The sequence below is a fragment of the Borostomias antarcticus genome (genome assembly GCF_949987555.1).
Source record: "Borostomias antarcticus genome assembly, chromosome: 8".
NCBI classification, from domain to species: Eukaryota; Metazoa; Chordata; class Actinopteri; order Stomiiformes; family Stomiidae; genus Borostomias; species Borostomias antarcticus.
The window spans coordinates 26190960-26213943 of record NC_140241.1 but is presented as its reverse complement, the minus strand read 5'-3'; the positions used below and the strand labels follow the sequence as shown (position 1 = coordinate 26213943).

The following is a 22984-nucleotide window of genomic DNA, read 5'->3' as shown; positions in this document are numbered from 1 at the left end:
TGTCTGTGTGTATCTGTTTTTACGGTGGAACTTAATTTCCCTCCTGGGGATTAATAAAGTAAACTTAACTCAACTCAATTAGTGACTGGGGTCAGATCTCTCTCTCTCCCTCTCTCTCTCTCTCTCTCTCTCTCTCTCTTTGTCCCCCCCCCCCCCACAAGTGGAGACTGGCTGGGACTAAGGAGAGGCAAGGGGAGAGAGGGGGAGGGAGGGTGAAGACAGGGGAAACGGGGTAGTCAAGGAGACAGGGACGAGTCAGGGAGACAGGGAGGAGTCAGGAAGACACGGAGGAGTCAGGGAGACAGGGAGGAGTCAGGGAGACAGGGAGGAGTCAGGAAGACAGGAAGGAGTCAGGGAGACAGGGAGACAGGGAGGAGTCAGGGAGACAGGGTGGAGTCAGGGAGACAGGGAGGAGTCAGGGAGACACGGAGGACTCAGGGAGACAGGGAGGAGTCAGGGAGACAGGAAGGAGTCAGGGAGACAGGGAGGAGTCAGGGAGACAGGGAGGAGTCAGGGAGACAGGGAGGAGTCAGGGAGACACGGAGGACTCAGGGAGACAGGGAGGAGTCAGGGAGACAGGGAGGAGTCAGGGAGACACTTGTGTCCTGATCTCAAGCTATTATAAGCCCAAAATGGCGGGGTCATTGGAGTAAATGTAAATTTCACAAAGTAAAGGTGCATCACCTGTTTAAGCAGCTGAGTTTGACACAGCTGTAGCTGATCGGCTATTGCTAGTTTTGTGTCCGATGTCCCATTCATATCTCAGCCAAACACAACTATAGTTGCATATATGCTTGAAACTTTTCCACTTGCCAGCTTGTGCTTCTCATTATTATCTTTGGGGGAGATGCTTGTCCACTGGAGGGATTCTTTATTGAGAAATAGCCATTATATTGTATCCAGACATAACGTAGGCTGGTACTGCAAAGGATCACAGCCGATTGATGCACCCTCCCATCCCGCGACGGAGGTTTATCAACCGGGCTGGAGTTCCGTCTCTCATCGCTGACCAGCAGCTGCCAATGGGCTAATGCTAGTTAGCTAGCTACATCGTAAATTCGTCAAACTTAATAATTACCAAACATATAATAAAAAAAATAAAGACAGAAAGACAGGGAGGAGTCAGGGAACAGCCAATTAGCCTGCTTGAACAGCCCACCACCTGTGCCAATCATCATCTGCGTTCAAAATCCGAATGCATTCTCATTGGTGTCCACGAATGTCATACCGTAGTTTTCCCCAGAAGTTCTCCTCGCAGCAAGAGCTTCTTAGATTAGAGGGAGGGTGAGGTGTGTGTGTGTGTGGGGGGGGGGGGGGGGACTGAGGAGTTGTCCCCATGGAGAGACTGTCCTCTACAGAAGCAGTAGACCAACACTGGATGCTACCACAGGCTGTTCCCTGTCTTCAGATAAGTAGGAAACCACAGGGGCACAGCAGTGGTCACACACACAAACACGCACGCACACACACACACACACATGCACACGCACACACAGATGCACATTAATATTCAGGATGCGTCATGAGACTGTCTCCCAATAATCCCTGCTACGCCAACGCCATGACAGTGAGGAGGCATCTATGAACACTAATCTCTTATGCAGATGAGTGAGTATTCATCCTTTTCTAAAAGGAGGAGTGAAAGACGGAGAGTACATGACGGGCATAGAAAGTAAATATTGTGTGTTTGTGTGTGTGTGTGTGCGCATGTTTGTGTGTGAGTGTGTGTGCGTGCGTGCGCGTGAGTGTGTGCGTGCGTGTGTGACTGTGTGTGTGTGTGTGCGCTCATATGTGTGTGTGAGTGTGTGTGTGTGTGCGTGCGTGTGTGACTGTGTGTGTGTGCGCTCATGTGTGTGTGTGTGTGTGTGTGTGTGTGTGTGCAGCCCTTACCTTCGGCGGGGTCTCTCTGACTGTGTCTGAGTCTGACCAACGCTGTTTGAGCTGGGAGGAACTGGGCACACACTCACAGAACGTCTGCATGGAACAAACAAACAAACCGCTGTTGTTGTTGTTGTTGATGATACACCTCCAAATGTATCTTATTGGTGCTCCAGACTTTTCACCCACACACCATAGAACAGCCCCACAGACACAGAGCACATGGATCCACAGGTGACCAGGTCAGCAGACCCGCCAGCCTAGCCGGTAGAGAGAGGAGATGCCCCTGCAGATTACCAAAGGTGACCCTGTGGATGACTGTGTGTGGGTTTGCTTTACAGCTGTTTGTCCCCAGGTTATAGTGTGTGTCCGTGTGTGAGTGAGTGGGAGTCAGAGTACAGAATGTGTTTGTGTGTGTGGGGGGGGGGGGCAGTGTGTGTGTGTGCGTGTGTGTCTACTGCAGATACATAAAACGAGGGTAATTATGAGAGTGTTGTAGCTGAAGGTTTGTTAACTGCTTCAGGAGAGTACATGCTGTCCCTGACCTTAAACACTGCCCCTAGACCGGCTCGATTAGCCTGGAATGATAACCACACACAAACACACACACACACAGTGTGTGTGTGTGTGTGTCTACTGCAGATACATAAAACGAGGGTAATTATGAGAGTGTTGTAGCTGAAGGTTTGTTAACTGCTTCAGGAGAGTACATGCTGTCCCTGACCTTAAACACTGCCCCTAGACCGGCTCGATTAGCCTGGAATAATAACCACACACACACACATACACACACTTGCACACCCCTAGACAAAACCTGCTCAGCTAAGCCACGTAGCTAATGAAGAATCCCCAAAGTATTAATATATTCCATTTGTGGATGGTGTGTGTTTGTGTGTGCGTGCGTGGTGTGCGTGTAACAGATATTGTTAGAAGGAGGACGTGTTTGGACAACAGTGTTGGAATCAATCAATCAATCAATCAAAGCTTTATTTGTATAGCGCATTTCATACCCAGAGGCAACACAATGCGCTTTACAGAGAACAAGGGAGGTGGGCATACGACCCACTCTCTACATATTCCAGAGGGAAGCAAAAAAACAGTAATCACCCGGGGGCCAGATAAGTGAGCTGTAAAAATTCTTCCCTGACCCCTCTCAACAAGGCGATCGAGCAAGCTCCAGGAGTATGTTTGTCTACCGGCTAAGAATATTTATAAAGCAATACATTACATTAAATTACATTTCAGAGTGAGAGAGGCTAAAAAAGCATCATAGGAGAGACATGACAAATACTGGTGTGTGTTTGCTATGGCCCAGGCCTAAAGCCGGAAGTGGGCTGGAATGACTGACCAACACCTCTCAACACCCTCCACTACCCATGTGTGAGAGAGAGAGAGAGAGAGAGAGAGAAAGAGAGAGAGACCCCCCCAGACACACACCACAGACAATGCTCTCTCACCATTAAAATGAGAAGCATGTCTCTGGGCTTTAGTCTGTTCATCCCCCAACCTGCTTAAACAAACTGTAGTCCTCTCACAGAATCTGCACACACATAGGTACATACCGTACACACACACACCCACACGCACACACACACACACACACACACCATACAGTATACACACACACATACACCCTTTGCCTACGCATGTGTGTGTGTGTGTGCGCGTGTGTGTATACTGTATGTGTGTGTATGTGTGTGTGTGCGCATGTGTGTGTGTGTGTGCGTGTGTGTGCGGGTATGTGTGTGTGTGATATTGAGCAAGGGTGTTTTTGTCCTCTAATCTAATCCATTAAATCTAATAGAATATGTTTTCTTTCATTGCTCAGACAGGATTCTATTAGATGAGCTGAGACTGATGCTGACAGACAGTGCTGAGGATTACCGTGCATGCATGTGTGTGTGTGTGTGTGTGTGTGTGTGTGTGTGTGTGTGTGTGTGTGTGTGTATGTGTGTGTAGTGTGTACTGTATGTAGTATGTGTGTGTGTGTTTGTGTGTGTATGTGCCTGTGTGTGTGTGTGTGTGTGTGTGTGTGTGTGTGTGTGTGTGTGTGTGTCTGCGCGCGCGTAATGAAGGTTGGTGAGGTACAGTATGTTTAAGCTCACCACTCGCTAAGCTGATCTGAAGGAAGAGGCTTTGCACACACATTCACTCCAAGGCTGACTAATCATTTAGCAGACAAGCACAATAGGAGAGAGAATAATGTAGGGAGAAAGAGAAAAATAGAGAGAGACAGACAGAGAGGGAGAGAGAGAGAGACAGACAGAGAGAGAGACAGACAGAGAGAGACAGACAGAGAGGGAGAGAGAGAGAGACAGACAGAGAGAGAGAGACAGACAGAGAGAGGGGAAGATACTCACATAACAAACAAGTTCAGAGAATAGGATGATACTTTTCTTAGTATTGCCTCGGTGAAATGGTGTGTTCCCTACACAGCAAGATGTGATCATTGAGCCATAACCTTATTTCTAAATGAACAGCGTCAGGAACAGAGCGGACAGTCTTTATGACCTCTTTAGTTAGTACATTGGCTTTTCCTACGTTAAATGCAATTATTGTACGTCGCTTTGATAAAAGCGTCAGCTAAATGACTAATGTAATGTAATGTAATTTTATGTTTGCTAATAATAGATCATTGAAAGTCTCTTGCACACCTGAATCAAATCACAGTGACAGGTGCGTAGCTGGAGTGGATAATATGAGGAAACAAGAACATATTCTTTCTGTCTTCACTTGCTGAAGTAAATGCAATTAAATAGGCTATAGAACACCTCGGTACATGACCTTCTTCAGGTATCTTGTCTTCAGATATCTATGTTTGCTAATTATACCAGTCATAATGATTTCTTCTATTGTAGATGAGCAGTTATTGAACTGTTCATTTAGTCCATGGGTTCCCAAACTCCATCAATGTGGGCCTCTCCTCTGAAAACAGTGAAACACCCGCGCCCCCCCAACCCCCCAAATTTGTCCATTATGCAAGGCAGCGTTAGCTAGCCCATAACGTTACACAGCTTAGTTAGCTCGGTGGCACCTGTTGCTAGTTAACATTATGACGTTTTCTCACAATACATTCATGCCTGCGGGGGGAGGCTCTCTCTGCACTATCCAATTTTTTTTTATACATCTATCCCATTATTTATTTCAATCTTCTGACCTTTAAAATCACATTTCATTCATAAAAACCATAGATATTTCAAAAATAAAAAACATGTTTTTCCTCTCTTTCTTTTTTTCTAACCATCCCTCCGCGCCTCCCCTGAATTTCTTTGGGGCCCCCCAGGGGAGGCCCCGCCTCACAGTTTGGGAATGCCTGATTTAGTCAATCACACACCTCTCTCCTCCCTGCTGTCATTGTATCACTCTCATCTCTCTTCTCCCTGAGAAGCCTGGGTGAGACGTACGGCCCTGATGTTTCTTTTTTTTCCCTCATGGATCTGATTGGTTACCCATGACCTCGAACCTCGCAGCATCTCCGCTGTATCCGGTCATCCGGATGGACTCTTCCCTGTGCATTCTGGGAGTTTTGTACATTGTCTCCTGTCGTCCTCATTCCATATTTATATATAAACATACTCCTGGAGCTCGATCACCTTGTTGAGAGGGGTCAGGGAAGAATTTTTCCAGCTCACTTATCTGGCCCCCGGGTGATTACTGTTTTTTTGCTTCCCTCTGGAATATGTAGAGAGTGGGTCGTATGCCCACCTCCCTTGTTCTCTGTAAAGCGCATTGTGTTGCCTCTGGGTATGAAATGTGCTATACAAATAAAGCTTTGATTGATTGATTGATTGATATTTATTGTGTGAGATCCAGGTCGCATCCAGTGTTATAAACAAGCTTGTCTCTGTCCTTGCACGCCACACTCTGGTCAGGTTGCCCTCAGGACACGCACAAATGAACAACAAACGGCAACAACACGGACAACTCAGGCTACTAAGGGGAGAAGGCAGTTGCCTTGACGTAAAGTGAATCTCTGTAGGCGAGTCATTTGTACCTGTTGTGCCTCTGTTGAATCGCGCGTGTCTGTGTGTGTCTGTGTGTGTGTGTGTGTGTGTGTGTGTTCTTGCAGCTGCAGAGCTGTGAAGACTCCGTCAGAATGTGAATTATTCTCCTGAATGGCTGAGCCTCTGTGTAGCTGTTTGTTAGGAATTATATCCCGGTGCAAGACTAGAATCTCCAGAGTCATTGTGCATGACTGTATTCACTGATGCTTCTGACAAACACACATACATGCACACACACACACACACACACACACGCACACATACACACACACACACACACACTCACACACACACACACGGATGCCAAAGCTGTCTGATGGGAGGCTTAAGGTATCTATTGAACTGAACAAACACACTAGCTACTGCTTACTATACCTGTTTTCTCAGAAACCAAACTGAAACTCAGGAAGGAGAGAATAAAAGATAGAGAGAGAGAGGGGGAGCGAGACAGAAAGACAGGGTGAGAGAGAGAGAGAGGACAGAGAGGACAAGTGAGTGAGAGAGACCGGGAGGGAGGGAGGGAAGGAGAGAGAGAGAGGGGGGGGGGGGAGGGGGGAGAGAGAGAGGGATGGAAAAAGAGAGGGATGGAGGTAGAAAGAAAAGGAGGGATGGAGAGCCAGATGAGTTCAGCCCTGGGAGACAGATCACCTGCTCCACCCTTCACTGGCTGTCCTTGGAGCTCACACGGCATCAGACACACGCAAGGGACTGAGGCTGTCACTGTCACTGGTACACACACAGGCACGCACACACGCACACAGACACACATACATACACACATGCATACAGTGCACACAAAAAACACACACACAGGTACACAAAAAAACACACACGCAAACACACAGACACACACAGGGACACACTCTCCACGGTCCACACACAAAACACACACACACACACATACAACCACGCACACACACACACACACACACACACACACACACACACACACACACACACACACACACACACACACACACACACACACCACCTCTCCAACAATGTATTTGACATGTGAGAGTCCAGGCATGGGGCAATAGAGAGAGGCAGAGGTGGAGGGATTATGTGTGAAGGGCTGCTCTATTCCACGTGGATGTGGAGGATTAGGGTGGCCTCTCTCTACAGACCACCGGGGTGAGACCTCTATTATTCTCACACGCTAATCTGCTAATCTCACTCAATCCCAGACGGACGCAAATCACGACTCTCAATAACCTCATTAGAAAAGCTAAAGGGATTTATATCATAGTGCAATAGCGAACTACTCATCCTCGTCCCTATAAATGACCCGCATAGCACAATATATGTCATCGCGGCGTCATCGCGGCGTGCTCATATAGTCATATTGCAGTATGTGCTTTTTTTGTTGTTGTTAGGACATGAGATGAACTCAAACATGCTACAACTGTTTTTGCTGCTAACACAAAAGGAAAACCTCCACAATTCTCATTTTCCATGAATAATATACATGAGAAGTCTGATTTGACAATTAACTCTTTCTTGGATTCTTGAATAGACAGCTTTGTTGCTAGTGAGTGACTGAATTAGAGTGATGAATTAGATATGATTACATTCAAATTTATTGTCATTAAACAGCTCAAGTACAGTACAACTGCATGCACAGAGAACCCCCATCATTATTCATTATTCACACCCATGCCCTGAAAAAAAACAAATCCGCATAAACACACATACAGTGCTGAACTCTGTTCCACAGAAATATAAATGCGTAGATCTAATTGCAGAGCCAGTACTTATCTGAGCTTAAAAACACTTTAATCACACCAGGAGAGCTCCTAGAAAGTGACTGCCCACCTTGTTGCTGCCACAGAGAGAACACACACACACACACACGCACAAACACACACATTACACACACGCTCCTCATAAACACTCATGCACGCACACAAATTCCTATGTTAAAGCCTACTTGTGGCGAACACACACACACACACACACACACACACACACACACACACACACACACACACATTCGAGCGCCACTTCAGAGTCCCCCACCCGCCGCCCCCACCCCCAACCCACCTTCCCTCCCAGAATGCTGTCCTTAAGAGCCACACATTCAGTCCCAAACCCACGCAGAACGGCCACCATTTCATGTGTATTTCTGCCCCCAATCAAAATCCTCATCAAGGAAAAGGTGCATGTGTATCAGATCTGTCACCCCGTCAGATGGCACTTCAATATGCCTTCTTAAAAAGACTTCCTGTCTCGTTGATTGCAGTCATAAATAAATGCACACCCACACACACACACTCACTCACTCACTCACACACGAAGGAGCGATTAGACACACACACAGACACACACATACGCCCACAAAAACTGACACAGACACACACACACAAACACACACATACACGCACGCACACACGCACGCACACACACACACACACACACACACATACAGGATTTAAACGAATAGATGTCTCTCCGCCCCACAGCCTTGGAATCCTAATAGAAGTGTGATTACAGAGCAGACAGGAATGAAGCGTCTCTTGACTGCCACCTCTCTTCCCTGTATATATTAGCATACATCTACACATATGAGCCATGAGAACACTCATACATAATACATGTTAGACACAGTATAGCGCGTACACACATGCCCACATACACACCTCTAGCTCATGGTTCAGCTGCGACTCCACATGACACAAGAGTTATATTTGCAGAGGTGGGAAACAGTGCATGTAAAGTAATGCGATAAGTGGATAAGTGCCATTGCTTGTTTTTGATTCTATTAATTTAGTTCTTTCTCAAAATGGCCGTCGATTAGATAATTAGGCGGGAGGATATACTGTACTGTATATACCTCCCATCATTCTTTGTTCTACTGTTGACTTTGTGGAAGACGTCTATGCCCTGTTCAGACTACACAATATTTTTGTCCTTCACGATGGTCACCATGTTAGATAAGGCGATAACAGTTCCATAAATTCTTGCCATGTCATGGCCGGGACACTGGCAATACTTCACGAATGACCGCGACCAATCATCGTATAGTGTCTTTCACGCCCATGTGCATCATTGCGCAAGTCCAGGTAGTCTGGTAAAGAAATTGTCAGTCATGGAATAAGCACTGTATTCAAGCTTTATTTGAATGTGTTGAATTCTGACTCCCTGGCATTATCTGACTCCCCTTCACTATCTTTGAGTTTGAATTATCTTTTGATTCCCGAAACTGTACCACAGCTAGGCTATATCTGCCTCGTTAAAACGACTAACCACAATGTGAGGAGGGATAAATAATAATAATACATAAATGTAGGCCTGGCCATACTGAGCGAGTGGTAAATGGAGGAAAGAACGACCTCCTAAACCCGCACCAGTCCGGGTTCAAGGCTGGCCACTCGACAGAGACCGCCCTCCTTGCAGTGACGGAGTCACTCCATGCCACGAGAGCAAACTCTCTCTCCTCTGTCCTGATACTCCTAGACCTGTCAGCAGCATTTGATACGGTAGACCACCAGATCCTCCTCTCCACCCTCGAGGAGAAAGGGGTCGCTGGCTCTGCACAATCCCTGTTTGCATCCTACCTGACGGGCCGCTCCTACCAGGTGACATGGAGAGGGTCGATGTCGGAACCGCATAGTCTGACTACGGGGGTTCCACAAGGGTCAGTCCTTGGTCCTCTCCTGTTTTCCCTCTACACTACATCTCTGGGCTCTGTCAATCGCTCGCATGGCTTCTCCTATCACTGCTATGCCGATGACACCCAACTGGTCCTGTCATTTCCCCCTTCTGATACACAAGTGGAGACACTCATAGCTGGATGCTTGGCTGACATCTCGGAGTGGATGACGACACGTCACCTCAAGCTCAATCTGGACAAGACTGAGCTGCTGTTTCTCCCGGGGAAGGGCTGCCCGCACCGGGACCTGGCCATCACCATTGAAGACACAGTGGTGACCCCGACTCGGACTGCGAGGAATCTGGGTGTGACCCTGGATGACCAACTGTCGTTTTCCGCACATGTCACATCAGTCACACACTCCTGCAGATTCATACTCTACAACATCAGGAGGATTCGCGCTTTCCTCACTGATGAAACGGTGCAGGTACTCATCGAGGCCCTGGTCATCTCCCGCCTGGACTACTGCAACTCCCTCCTCGCTGGGGCCCCGGCGTCAGCCATTAAACCGCTGGAACTTTTTCAAAAATAATACATCCATAGGGCTTTGCGAAGGCTGCAGAGTAAAAGTATTGCTTTTCCATGAAAATATATATTTTGTCTGAAATTATTACATACTGAAATTTTGACGGCCCGACAATGACACTCTGTTGATATCATACGAGCCAATAGTATTACAGCGTTGGTTTCGCCCCCCTAAAATAAAGTGTTACCCAATTCACATTATAAAAAAAACACTATAAGGCTGTGTTCAATTCACATTATAAAAATCAAACAGGTGATTTGAGAGTTTGAGCTATAGCCCATAGTAGGCATATCTTAATGGATATAGCCTAGTTAATAGTTATCAACTTGGAAATAATAACAGTTGGGACACTTGACGCACGAAGAGAAGGAGAGCCATATTGGTATAAGAATACCATATTATTTAAACTGACACAACCAGAACAAATGACAGGGCAGTTAGCACCACTACACAACATCAGCTGTTATGTTCTATTCAGAATAGTAGTAGCTTCGGTTTCGATCAGCCATCATGCTTATTGCTGTAGGTCTGAATGGTCCAGAACAATGAGCATTTAAGTGCCTATTTCATCGGTACATTAACACATCGCATTCAAGGTTCACCTGGCATTCACCTTGCACCAGCTTGCTCTCAGTCGATGGAGGACCGATATCTGTGTGCTATCTGGGAACAGGTTGGAGTGAAAGGATGAACGTGTGGAGGTTTGGGGTATAGTCGGGACGGTGACACAGTTAATTAATCTGCAAAACAGACTGTACATTTACTGTAGGCTACATTTTGTTCCCATGGGATCTCTCCCATCCGTCTGAAAAAACAAAACATTTACCTGGTAAATACATGCAAAGTATTAGCCGAATATATAATGGGTAATTACTGAGACACCTATACTGTAGGTCTTATTTCAAAACATATTTCAAATGTATTTCAAATGTTCAATTACTGCACATAAATTCAGTAACTGACATAGCACCACCAGGTAACCACATTTTTACATAGCTTCTTTAACATCTAGTGACGAAAAAACATTCCCCACACTGGGGCTTGAATTCCTAACCTTTGGCATGGCCCAGGAGTCAGGTACTCAACCACTGCACCACCACAGATCTGGAAAGTGTGCGATGTCATAGTGGTTTTATTTTGGTGTTCTGGGACCACTGCCTCTTGTGGTGGTAACATAGAAATGCAGGTCAACAACGGAGCATTTTGTAGGTCAACAGCGGAGCATTTTGCAGGTCAACAACGGGTAGAAGGGGTTGACAGCCCAACATTTGCTGTCTCTGCTGTGTGTAGCCACGCACAAAAATAAAAAATAAAATGAAGAAAAAATGATTGTGGAACCATTCCTGGGTGTCACGAAGAGGACAGTATGGGCTGTCTATCCTTCAAGGAGAACTTGAGGTAACGGATGTGCTAACATGTAAAGAACACTGTCATCCTTGCTCAACATCAAGGTACGTCGTAGGCATGGTCGCAGGACTAGTGTTATGGAAAATATTGCTATCCAGAGACACAGATGAGCTAACATATAAGCAGCTGACTCCTGTTCTTTTTTTCCTACTTGTTTTAATGTTTTTGAGAAACTCCTGCTTCAGGCATTCTCAGAGCTAAGATAAGGTATATAGCAGGATGCACACTACTAACACCGTGTCCTAACTACACACGACGCGAGCGAGCGTCAGCGACAAAATGCGTTCCATTGCTTTGTTTTCTATTGTTATGTCCTAACTGGACGCGAGCGACGCAGTGCGAAGCGGCGCGACGTTTTAACTGCCCTTTTGACGCTCGCTCTGTTCCTATTTTCCTCCTGTCGCTCGCGTTGACAGGCGTTCGTTCTTTAACTGTCTTCAGTTAGAAATATAGACAAATGACGTAACAGAACAGGAAATTTAACGGTTTCAGTTAGGACAGCAAGCATGCGTTGTCGCGTTCTGTTGCTCGCGTCGCAAGCAGTCAGGACACGGTGTGAGCTCTCCTAAGTCTCCTGTTGTTTGCAGTTTGGAATTGATATTCCAGAGAACTTCTGTACTATTCCACCATGTTGATCACGTGCTGTCCTGAAATCTCTCCTCTAAACAGTCAAAAGTCTAAATGATGTGTTGGCCTATCAGCTTCTGTGTCCGGTTAGAAAGTCATATAGTTTTGAGTATAAGGTTGTGCTTAAGATATTATTTTGTTCTTGGCAGTGACTTTGTGTTTCCTTCCAGAGAATCCTGTTGCAACTGTATGTTTGGAAATAAAGAAACCAGTTTTTGAACTTTTGATCGAACCTCTGCAAAACTCTTGCTCATTATTTCTATTTAGATATACAAATCAAATGTATCCTTCACACCGGGCTGGAAACAATTCTGACAGGCTAGATTTTTCGTCGGGGTGTCGTTGGGCTTTCCAGATGCCAAATCGCTGATCTTCAATTATATCACACTACAAGGCGTTCTGTTGTTCGCAACGTTCATATTCGGGCCCGACACCAGACACTTTGTCGGCGACAAAAAATCGGCCCAGAATCAGACTGAATTTGTGTAGTGTGTGTGTGTGACCGTGTGCTTGTGTTTGGGATGGGGTATGACAGGGCGGCTGACCTTGGAACAGTGTAGCAGACGTTGATGCTGATAGTGTCCGAGTCTGACCAGCATGGGGTTGTACTCATTTCGACACCTGACGACTGACCACACACGCAAATGCTCACCTCTCTACTCCGCTCGGGTCTCTAAAGCGAGCGTGACAGTGGAGCGAGGGAGGAGAGAGGCGAGGGCGGTCTCTACCGACGGTCTCTCTCTCGCTCCCCCGCGGGTCTCCTGAGCAGACCATCATCAGACCAGGAGAGACGCCTCATCTCCACGGCGTCTGTTTGAAGCTCCCGCCGATCAACGATGATAAACTGGGACACGTCCAGGCTTTTCTGCTGCACAGGGCCGTCAATCCCTATCAGGACGTTTGAAGTGTGTGTGCAGAGCAGGCTGAGTGATATTGGGTGATAAGTGCTTAGCTGTGGGGACCGGACCCCAGAGCCAGCTGCATTGCCGCCCCCTCCGTTCGTCCAAGAGGTGGAATTCCCAGCGGGCTTTAAAAGGCGGGTGTCCCCTCTTAAACCATCAAGTAAGGAGGGGTGTAATATCTCACCTCCCTAACACGTCTCCCCATGAGAGATAACGGATTAAACTGAGAGACTGGGTACGAGGAACCAGAGCATGCTCTGTCCATTTAAGCCTTGTTCTCGCTCCGCGCTCCCCCGGGCACCCTGACGGGCCGCGTTCACGTCAGGTTCAAGGCGTCCTTTTCATGAGTCCAGAAAACTCATCTGACTGTCTTGTTACAAGACAGTAAAACAGCTATATGGGCAGGAGAGGAGAGGAGGGGGTGAGGAGAGAGGAGAAGATGGGGGGGGGGGGGGGGGGGGGGTAGGGTTAAACACCTTCGCTGTGGTTCGTTGATGACAAGGTTATGAAAGCAGACTCTTCCCCATCCCACCGGGAGCACGTAGGCGGATCGCAATCTCAGCGGCAATATGTGGTTTCTGTGGTAAATACGGATGACAAAAGAAGCCCACGCACCGAAGGGAATAAAGCTTAAAGAACACTCTAGAACCTCCATGACAGCCATCCCGTTCTGAACACACACCTCAGAGAAATGGCATATTATCTCGACAGATGGAGAGACTCAGCGACAAGCGCTGTCTTTTTGAGAGAGACAGAGGGTGAGTGGGATGAGAGAGAGGAGGTGGGGCACGAGAGCCAGACGTTCGGGGAATCCAGAACACTTTGTTCTGAGAAACAGACGGTTTCTAAAGAATTGTCTTGGGCCAAGAGCACACGGAGGAGAACGTTGTACTCTAGCCTCGAGTTCGCTTTTAGTTTCACTCTAAAGTCTGTCTGGACTTCCCCCTATCTCGAATGATTTCTCTCCGATTACGTTTTCACCAGGCCAATCAGGGACTGTGCTTTGACTGCTGTTCTGCCCCCCTAGTAGAAAGTGGCCCCTGATTGGTCCCCGTAGTCGAAATACAGGCCGCCGGAAAAACAGTCTCCTGACGCCAAGGAGCAGTAACGTAAACGTTAATAGAATTAACACAGCCATAAGTGCAGTTATTGCAGATATAGATTCAATAACAAGAATTCAGCAATAACAAGAGTATGCACTAGCGGAGTTTCTACGCTGATTGGCCGAAGGTATAAGTCTGTCAAGGCAAGTACACCTGCCCGCTGAAATCGTTAGAGATAGGGGGAAGGCCAGATGGATCTGCGGAGCGAAGCGGAAAGTGAGCTCGCTAGATCTGAATTATCTCACAAGGCTATAGCTGTACCCCTCCCTGTCAGCATGGACGTGCTCCCTGGGCTCTGTGAGGGAGAGGCAGCCGTGTCTGCAGTCTCCACGGAGGCCACCAGTCACCAAGCAGGGAGCTACTGGATTCAAGCACTTAAAAAAAAAAACACACACTCTGGGCCAAATCCACAAAAGGATTGCACGGCTTTTACAGCGGCAAAACCCGTGCAAATGAGACAAAAAAAATAGCATCCAATCCACAAAGCACACGCAAAGGGTGAAAAGTATTGCAAACTGCACCGAGCAAATAGCACCACGGCTGCTCCAAGCTCATTTGAGTGTATGTAAATTAGGTACTTCAGTGCAAAATTGCCCCAAATCAGCCTTGCGTCTCATCCACAAAGACCATGAGCTAACTGCCACACGCGGTTAGAGAGGTGCAAATATATTAACTAGGTATTAACTCCAGCAGTCAGCGTGCACTCTCTCCTTCTGTCTCTCCTCAGAACTTGGGAATTTTGAATGATATTGAATTGATATTGGCTGATATTAAGGGCAAAATATATAGAGAGGGGGATTTTAAAATAAGTTCAGCTAGCTGCGATGCACAGAAACAAACAGAACTGATATTTTCTGCAAAAAAAAGTGTGGTCTGTCGTTTTCATTATGATCCAATCTGTGTGCTGAAATATGGAGAAAAGCTTGAAACACTGGGGAAAGATCTGACTATATTCAAGATCTTGTATCTACAGTATATACAAGAACAAATGGCATTCAGCTGGTTGTAAGTGCAACACATAAGGGGCTGACATGCCCGGGCTCTCCAGGGCTATCAGCGGGAGTAATCCATTCTTTGTGGATTTGGGCCTGCGTTGTCTCGTCATGTCTTGTGTGATATTGGCAGGGTTTCCGGAACGAGCTAAGAAGCACTTAACTCCAAAGTACTTCTTAACTCCCATACAAAGGGTTGCTTAAGAAGGGTTCCTTAAGAAGGTTTTTTATCGGGAAACGAGGCCATGGTGTGTTGTTGTATTGTTGTATTTACTGTATAAAACTTGATTGGCGCGTTTTAAACTGTTTGTTGTCCTTTCCAAACAAACAAATATGTGAATGGGAAAGACATGAGAGTGACCCTCAGAGTAAACCATGCAGCGAGTAGTTAGCGGTTGCTAAACAACATCACTGATTGTGATTGACAGAACGATTACTTACTATGTTTATCCAGATGGAACTGTATAATGAGTCTCTCTCATCTCACCCCCATCTCTCTTTCTCTCTCTCATTCTCTCTCCAGCTTCTTTATTCAAACACGCCACAATATTTATGGCCAGGTAGACATGTCAGTGAGATGATGGTTTCCTCTTTGATGTTAAGGCTGATTTAGGACAAACAGGAAACTGAAGTAGATCTTCTTCTTTTTTTGCAAGGCCTGTTTTAAGCGCAAGAAGATAAGACCTGAAAATGACTAGCTTACTGTCCTGAAACTGACTAGCTGTCTAAGGCCCTTACTACTGTAACTCACTCACTATCCCCAACGGAGAATGCGTTCTTAGATTTCCTGACATACTGAGCGAACTGCGACCAGCCAACTTCCAAAGTGAGAGACAACACGACGAATTTCATTAGTGTCTAGGGAACCTACAGTAAGTGAGAGAGGAGAGAGAGAGAGAGAGAGAGAGAGAGAGATAGGAAGAGAGAGGGAGAGAGAGTGCTTGGCTAACAGCAAAGACGGGCCCCTTTTAGCAGCAGCAATTGTGACGCTGGAAGAATGTAATTATTTTCCCAGGATGCCAGAGGGCCTGGCATCTCTAATAGCGACAGGTGACGGTCTAACCGTCAAGGGGTGTTGATAGCTCTGTTATAATTGGGGTTTATCTTAAACGGCTCATCTACGGTCTGTATCGCCGCTGTGGGCACTGCTATAGCCTCGCCAGCCCCCTGATCCCGGCTGACAGCTGACGTCTGTGATCAGAGACCAGAGGGATCACTGTTAGTCTGAACCCGCCTGGCAGGACTGGGACTAATGGCCCGGGAGCCATCACGCATTTGTGAAACAAGTCTCTCTCCCTCTCTCCATCCTGTTTTTTTTTTCTCTCCTGCTGGTCAGATTAAGATATGGAAAGAGACAGCTTGTGCATTCAGCAGCCTACGCATCCAAAAAGATCACTGACAATGTGAAAATACTGTAGTACCACAGAAATGTTTGTAAACCCAAACTTTGATGTGTTGAATCGATGTTGACAGTGCAGCCGCACAAAATCATAGCCACTTGAACTACCATTTTATATCTCTCGCCCAGGTCTCTCCATGCCCCTCTCTCTTCTTCTAAAAACGATTTCTCCCTGTTCTGGTGTGAGCCCCTGGACACCTAATCCCCAGAACTGTCAGACCACTTTACACCCTGCTGATGCCCATCTAGAGTGCCTGTGTGAACAAAGCCACTTTTTGGTAAGCAAAGTATCCCCCACAACAGCTCTGAGATTAGTTAAAACGCCGGTCTGGGTTTCTTCGTTGACGGACACTGAATGCTTGCCACTTTCCCTCTGACTCAGTCCCTAATGCACCTCGTTCTGCACTCATCAGTCTGTCTCCTTGCCATGGTCTGGAGCCGCCGTGTTCTGTGCATAGAAACGTATTATCATTCAAAGATTTAGACTGCAGCACTCTAATACTCTGTGAGATCAGAGATCCGGTTTAAACCCGATCTCCTCCTATAGAGTCATCACAGGCCATCCACTTCACATGGGACAGAGATGATCGGTGATGATATCGAGTTTATCCTCTGTCTCACTTTCACATCTGCTTAGACAAACAGTGGAGGTCAACTGACCCCTAACAGGACACTTTATGTAGTGGAGGGGGTCCTTCCTGTCAGCGCTTCCTCCTGGTGCCCTGCGCTGATCTACGCCAGCATTTCTCAACTGGTGGGTAGCGACCCAAAGGTGGGTCGCGGAGCTGTTTTGATTGGGTCGCGGCCTCGTGGGCGGTTTCCCTTTTCTTTTTTAAATTTTAAAATATATATATATTTATAGAGAAAATGTTGGTTTTTTATTTTGCAGGACACACGATTCAATTCAATTCAATAATTTCAATAATTTATTTACAAGACATGACAGGAAGTGGGCTAACCTTAGCGTGTGCCAATGTTGTGTTATGTGTCACAGACTTTTTCTATTTTTGTGGAATAAATTTGAGTGCTGTGGAATAAATTTGGGTCTCGACTTCATGATGAGGAAAAAATGTGGGTCCTGAGGCTCCACCAGTTGAGAACCACTGATCTACGCCCTTTGAACCCGCAGCACTCTCCTCAAACTGTGACTAGCCACAATATGGCAGACAATCACTGTCCAGGGCCCTGTACTACGAAACAGGATTACGGGGTTAGCGCGATAACTTCAGGTTCAAGCCTGGTTTATCCGTACTACGAAGGTGGTTCACTTTTCACCGTGCTTGATCGCCATGGTAACTTGCCGAGCTAACCTGCTCCTGGGCAGGTTAAGTTCCAGATTATGGATCAAAACGTATGAAGCACTGCCCGCTGACCGATCAATTCACTTGGAAAAAGGCATATGGACGTTAAGATTCTATATGGAACTTCAGTGTGCAAATTAAAAAATAATCTGCAGTGCGCGGACAGTGAGAGGTTCTTAAGAAGACTTTTTACAAACCGACAAAACCCTCTTTGGCTTTCCCCAATATCATATGAAAAATTGCAGAATGACAGCTGCTTGAGCCATATTTTGCCTTGTGCATTTACAGTTGTAGACTGTAGGCTATGCACTGGCTTGCATTTTATTAGCCTACCTGCAGTTTCGTGTAGGCTGTGGGTGATGCGGAGAACCAAGAAAAAACACTAATTTTTTATTTATTTCTTTAATGTTGATTTATTAGACTAGCCTCCCGTTCCTAGGAACAAAGACAAGTAGGCTACATTTTAATTTAATTGTGATAGCACCAATTCCTGACAATCAATGATGTTACAGGCCTACTGAAATAGGCTACTTTTTCCCCGTAGGCTTATAGCCTACTTCTCCACCTCGAGCTTCACTTTTTCCATCTTAATAGCCTGTTTTATCTCTAGTTCCACATTGTCTAGACATCACATTGTCTACTCCAACCTGAAACTATTAAAAATGATAGCCTACATTTGCTTTATTTAAGCATCCCTTGCCAGTCTCACGGGGTTGCAGCTGAAAGAAGAAGATATATTGATATAGGCTACAATTGCTTTACACGCCATAAGAATAGGCATAGCCCAATGATCTAGCCTACTTGTGTTCATGTGGAGGATAATGATAAAACGTAGGCCCGGCAGTCGGTAGTATTTTTCCAGCTTTGCTTCCTGCCCTTGGCAGTAGCGACAGTGTTGCGCCTTTAGTTCATATTTCTACAATATAATATTGCTCCTCTTGTGTGAAATGCGATGGATGGAACTTGGTTATGTGTATTGTTTCCCTTGTGGCCGTGTCCGAATACCCATGCTAAGGTATGTGATTGGTCATTTCGAGCAAATACCTCCCCTTTTACCATGAACGCGCTCATAGCTAGATTGGACCAGCTGGGTCGATTTAACGAGTTGATAGCCACCGTTTACCCGTGATTGCGGTTGTCCGGTTTACTCGAGTGAGCTAATGAAAAGTTATCCTGGATATGTTGAACGAGCTTTGTAGTTCGGGGCCCAGAAGGCCAGTGATATCCTCTTCATCCTTCTGCCATAGACCCCCCTCCCAGGCCCTACTCCTCCTACTCTTTTACATTATCACTCTAATCTGCACTTTGACCCTCCGGGTCTGCTGGGAGTGGGCGTTGGGGTTTAAACTGCCCAGTGGAAACATCAGGAATAATTATCTCAGTGTAATTATAGCTTTCACCCTGCCTGCCTCCAGCCCGGACTGTTATGTGCCCATATGGCACACTTATCCTGTTAGAGTGCACTGCTGAGTGACGCTGTGGCTGTGATTTGAACACACTAGGCCAAGAGATGCATAGGACTAGAATATTAAGCTATGCACATCATAAAGAAGTGTCGTGCCATTACATGTTGTTGCTGTGTGCGGTCTGTGCGGTTCTCTCCATGATTGAGTCGTGTTGAGCCGAGTTCTCCGCACCATAAAGGAGAATGAATCATCATAAAACCGGGAGGGCGTCACGTTAGCTAGCAATGAAATGGAAAGAGCAGAATCATATTTCACTTAATAATAGTGAGGAAAAAACCCATTTGCCATTGGACACACTCAATCACCGTGAAAGAAAAAAAGTGGAAATAGTCGATACGCTGTACAAAGGATGGATATGTTCAGCCGTCCTTCTGCCTCATACATTTGTTTGTTTGTTTGTTTGTTTATTGTGTGGCTGGTCCTGCACCATGACCCCTGACCTCATCCCTGAACCATCATCCCTGACCTATGGACCATGAGCCCTGTCTCGCAGCAGCAGTAGCAGCAGCAGCAGCCTCGACCTCGACAGGAAGTATACGTGTATAAACCGCAGCACAGCAAAAAACTCAGCTGCGGAAACTCTGCTGCACCCACCCCCCCCCCCCCCCCGCCAAGCTCAATCGCCTTCATCATCACGTATCCTGACCACCAGCCGGGCGACCACCCCCGCGGGCAGCGCTGCGGGGGCCTCGGTCAGCGAAAACCAGACCCCACCCTTCACCCAGTCTGCTTCATCGCCCTCCGATCTCTCTCACTCTCTCTTCCTCCCATCTCTCTCCATCTTCTCGTCTCTAATCCTCCCATGTCTCTCTCCGTCCTCCCATCTCTCTCTACCTCTCTTGCTCTCTTTCTCTTCATTACCCCTGTCTATCTCTCTCTCTCTACCTCCCACTCATCCCCCCCCCCCCATCTGCCTAGCCTCCTCCCTCCCTCTCGTCTGTCTGTCTGTCCTTCCTCCATCCCCCCCACCCTGCTGGTGTGGTGTTAAGTCTTTCACTTCCGTCTCAAGCACATTTGCGAGAGGTCAGCGTTGCTGTGCCAGGCGGTGTGAAGGAGGGTGATAAACCTTATTGATCTCTGCTGTTGGCACAAAGGCCAGCCTCCGTCTTCTCTAACAGGAACCCCTCAGCCTTAACAGCACTCGCCCTGACATTTGCGTGTCTGTGTGGGTATGTGTGTGTGTGTGTGTGTGCGTGTGTGCATATGTGAGTCTGTGCGCACACATTTGGGCAATGTGCCAGTGTGTTGGTATGTGGCACAGTATGTGTGAGCTAGTGTGTGCTGTATGAGGCATGTGTAAGAGATGATTGAGTGTGGGTGTGGAGACCAGCCCCTGACAAAGCCACAGCCACAGGTCCTGTTAAAGAGCACAGTTAATTAGTGGTTACAAGACGACTTAATTACTGTTTGTTTCCACTCCCGAAGTCAGTGTCAATGATTTCCCACCACAGTTTCTCCCCTAATCTGGTTCTCTCCCTTTCTCTCCCCCCCCCCCCTCTCTCTCTCTCTCTCTCTCTCTTTCAATTAAATTCTCCCCCTTCTCTCTCTTTTTCCCTCTCCTCCTCTCTTCCATTTCTCCTTCTCTTCCTCAACATCTCTCTCTTCTTTACCTTCGATCCCTCTCCACATCTCTCTCTTTCCCTCTCTCTCTCTCTCTCTCTCTCTCTCTCTCTCTCTGCGTGAGTCATAACAGAGCTAGAGCAGCAGAGGAGATATTTGACACAGGGGGACAAGCAAAATGGCAGTTGACGTGGCGCTGACAACACTGGGCTTCAATACATTACCTCTACTGTATGTGTCTCTGTGATGTCACTGATCTGACCCCAACAGAACGGTGCCTGAGAGAGGGAAACGGTGGAGACTAGCATTTGCCTGAGGATGTAACTGTCTGACACCTGTGTCGCGATAAAGGATGTAGCTAGCTAGCCCCTGTGTGAAGATGTACAGGGGGATGTAGCTAGCTAAAGCCCAATTTATGCAATTTATTCGTTGAGCGACACATTTAAAACCGTCGCTCAACACTTTTGACGTCATGGCCGACACTTTTTTGTGCTGTCGCAGAGGGCTGTCACGCACCAACTGATTTTTCTAATGTCGCTGACTACGTCACATATTGTCGCTCAAGTGTGTTTGGATAGCTTAATAAAAGGCTTGTGCATTGCCATGGAAATGCTTGTTCCGCAGCCTTGTTTTAGTTTTGGCTGTCATTTGACATTTGGCTGTCATGGAAGGAGTAGAAGAACGGCTCTCCGAGCTTGTGAGGAGATATCCCCATCTATACATATATCATATTCCGGTACACCGGTACAGCCATCTTTCCCGATCAGAATGAAAACAAACCACAATGAAAACCGCACTCTGAATAACCTCTTTACCTCAGATTAAACTCTTTCCCTCAGAAAGCCGCTTCTCTCAGAATGACAACAAACACGCAACAAAATGACAAGCGCGCGGCTGATTGCTGCCATGGAGATGACGCGAAGTGTCGCCCGTGGCATAAATGCTACATTTCGAGCAACACTTTTTTTTTTGTCAAGCGACATTTGTTGTGCGACACTTTTCAAGAAGCATAAATTAGGCTTAACACTTGCCTGATGATGTGGGCTGTAGCAATCTTACCCACTGTGTGATGATCTAGGACATAGCTAGCTAGAACACTTATCTGATGATGTGGGATGTAGCAATCTGACTGTGTGATGATGCTACAGTAGCTAACACCTGTCTAATTCAGTGAGAGACAGAGAGATCTCATAGTATTAATTCACATGCTGGTACTGAATGCCATGTTACATCAGTGTCAGCACTGTCTTATTTATACCGTTAAACAGAAAACCTGCCACCAGCGTTCTTCCCTTGTGCCTGGGTAGAACTGCGGTGTGTTTTCTGGCTTGGAGCCCATCTTTAATATTGAGCTCTAAACCCTCGAGAGAGAAGCTTTGGAGCATCATTTATAAAATATGATATCATGCAATGCATTTACCACACTTCCCAATCTCCGCCAGGATATCAAGGTTATACTGTGCGATAGTATGTGTGTGTGTGTGGGTGTGTGTGTGTGTGTGTGTGCGCGTACACGCGTACGTGGGTGTGTATTTATAATACCGACAGTGTCCCGGGCTCTACGCTGTGAGGATTTCTACAACATCAGCAGAAACTATTTGGGCTGCGCTCCCTCCTCTCCATCTCCATATCCAATCTCGTTCAGACTTATTGCCCCAAGCCAGGTGCACAATTTCACTGGAGGCTACAGAACGGTACACGCCAGCGCCGCCAGGGAGGTTCAGGTAACCAGGGAGGTCCAGGAAACACGATGACTTCCAACCCGGACAGAAAATGCATGGGTGGCTGCGGGTTTGAGTGTGCTGTCCTGTCTGTCTGCTGGTAGAGGGAAGCAGTCACAGCCATCAATCGACAGTTAACTCACCCAAATGTGACTCTGAGGTTTTGGGAAGCCATCCTTCTCCGTTTATTGATTAATTCATCAATTCAATCATTTAGACCCGGGGGTTTGGAATAACTGTGGGTCCTGGGAGCAGGTTCTTAAACTCCTTACTTATTCAAGTGCATTGCTGTCCTTTGACTCGGCTGAATAATGGCACAGTCTACCCGATTGAATTTTTGATGCTGCATACATTATTGATGTGGAAGGATAACTGTGTTAATATATTAGCCATGAGTTTGTCATAAGTGTTTAATAGCAGAGGGGAAAGAAACGCATCTCAGCATC

The 22984-nt window shown here is 46.7% G+C and overlaps 1 protein-coding gene across 1 annotated transcript in view; it reads right to left on the bottom strand.

Annotated features, from left to right (window-relative positions):
* The window catches only part of fibcd1b (fibrinogen C domain containing 1b), a gene marked incomplete at both ends in the record, with an annotated part of 126028 nt that overhangs the window by 90872 nt on the left and 12172 nt on the right, over positions 1 to 22984 (bottom strand). Inside the window, one exon of the mRNA XM_084441671.1 lies at positions 1891 to 1974. Coding sequence (XP_084297797.1) covers positions 1891 to 1974 — 84 coding nt within the window. The remainder of the gene's footprint in view (positions 1 to 1890; positions 1975 to 22984) is intronic.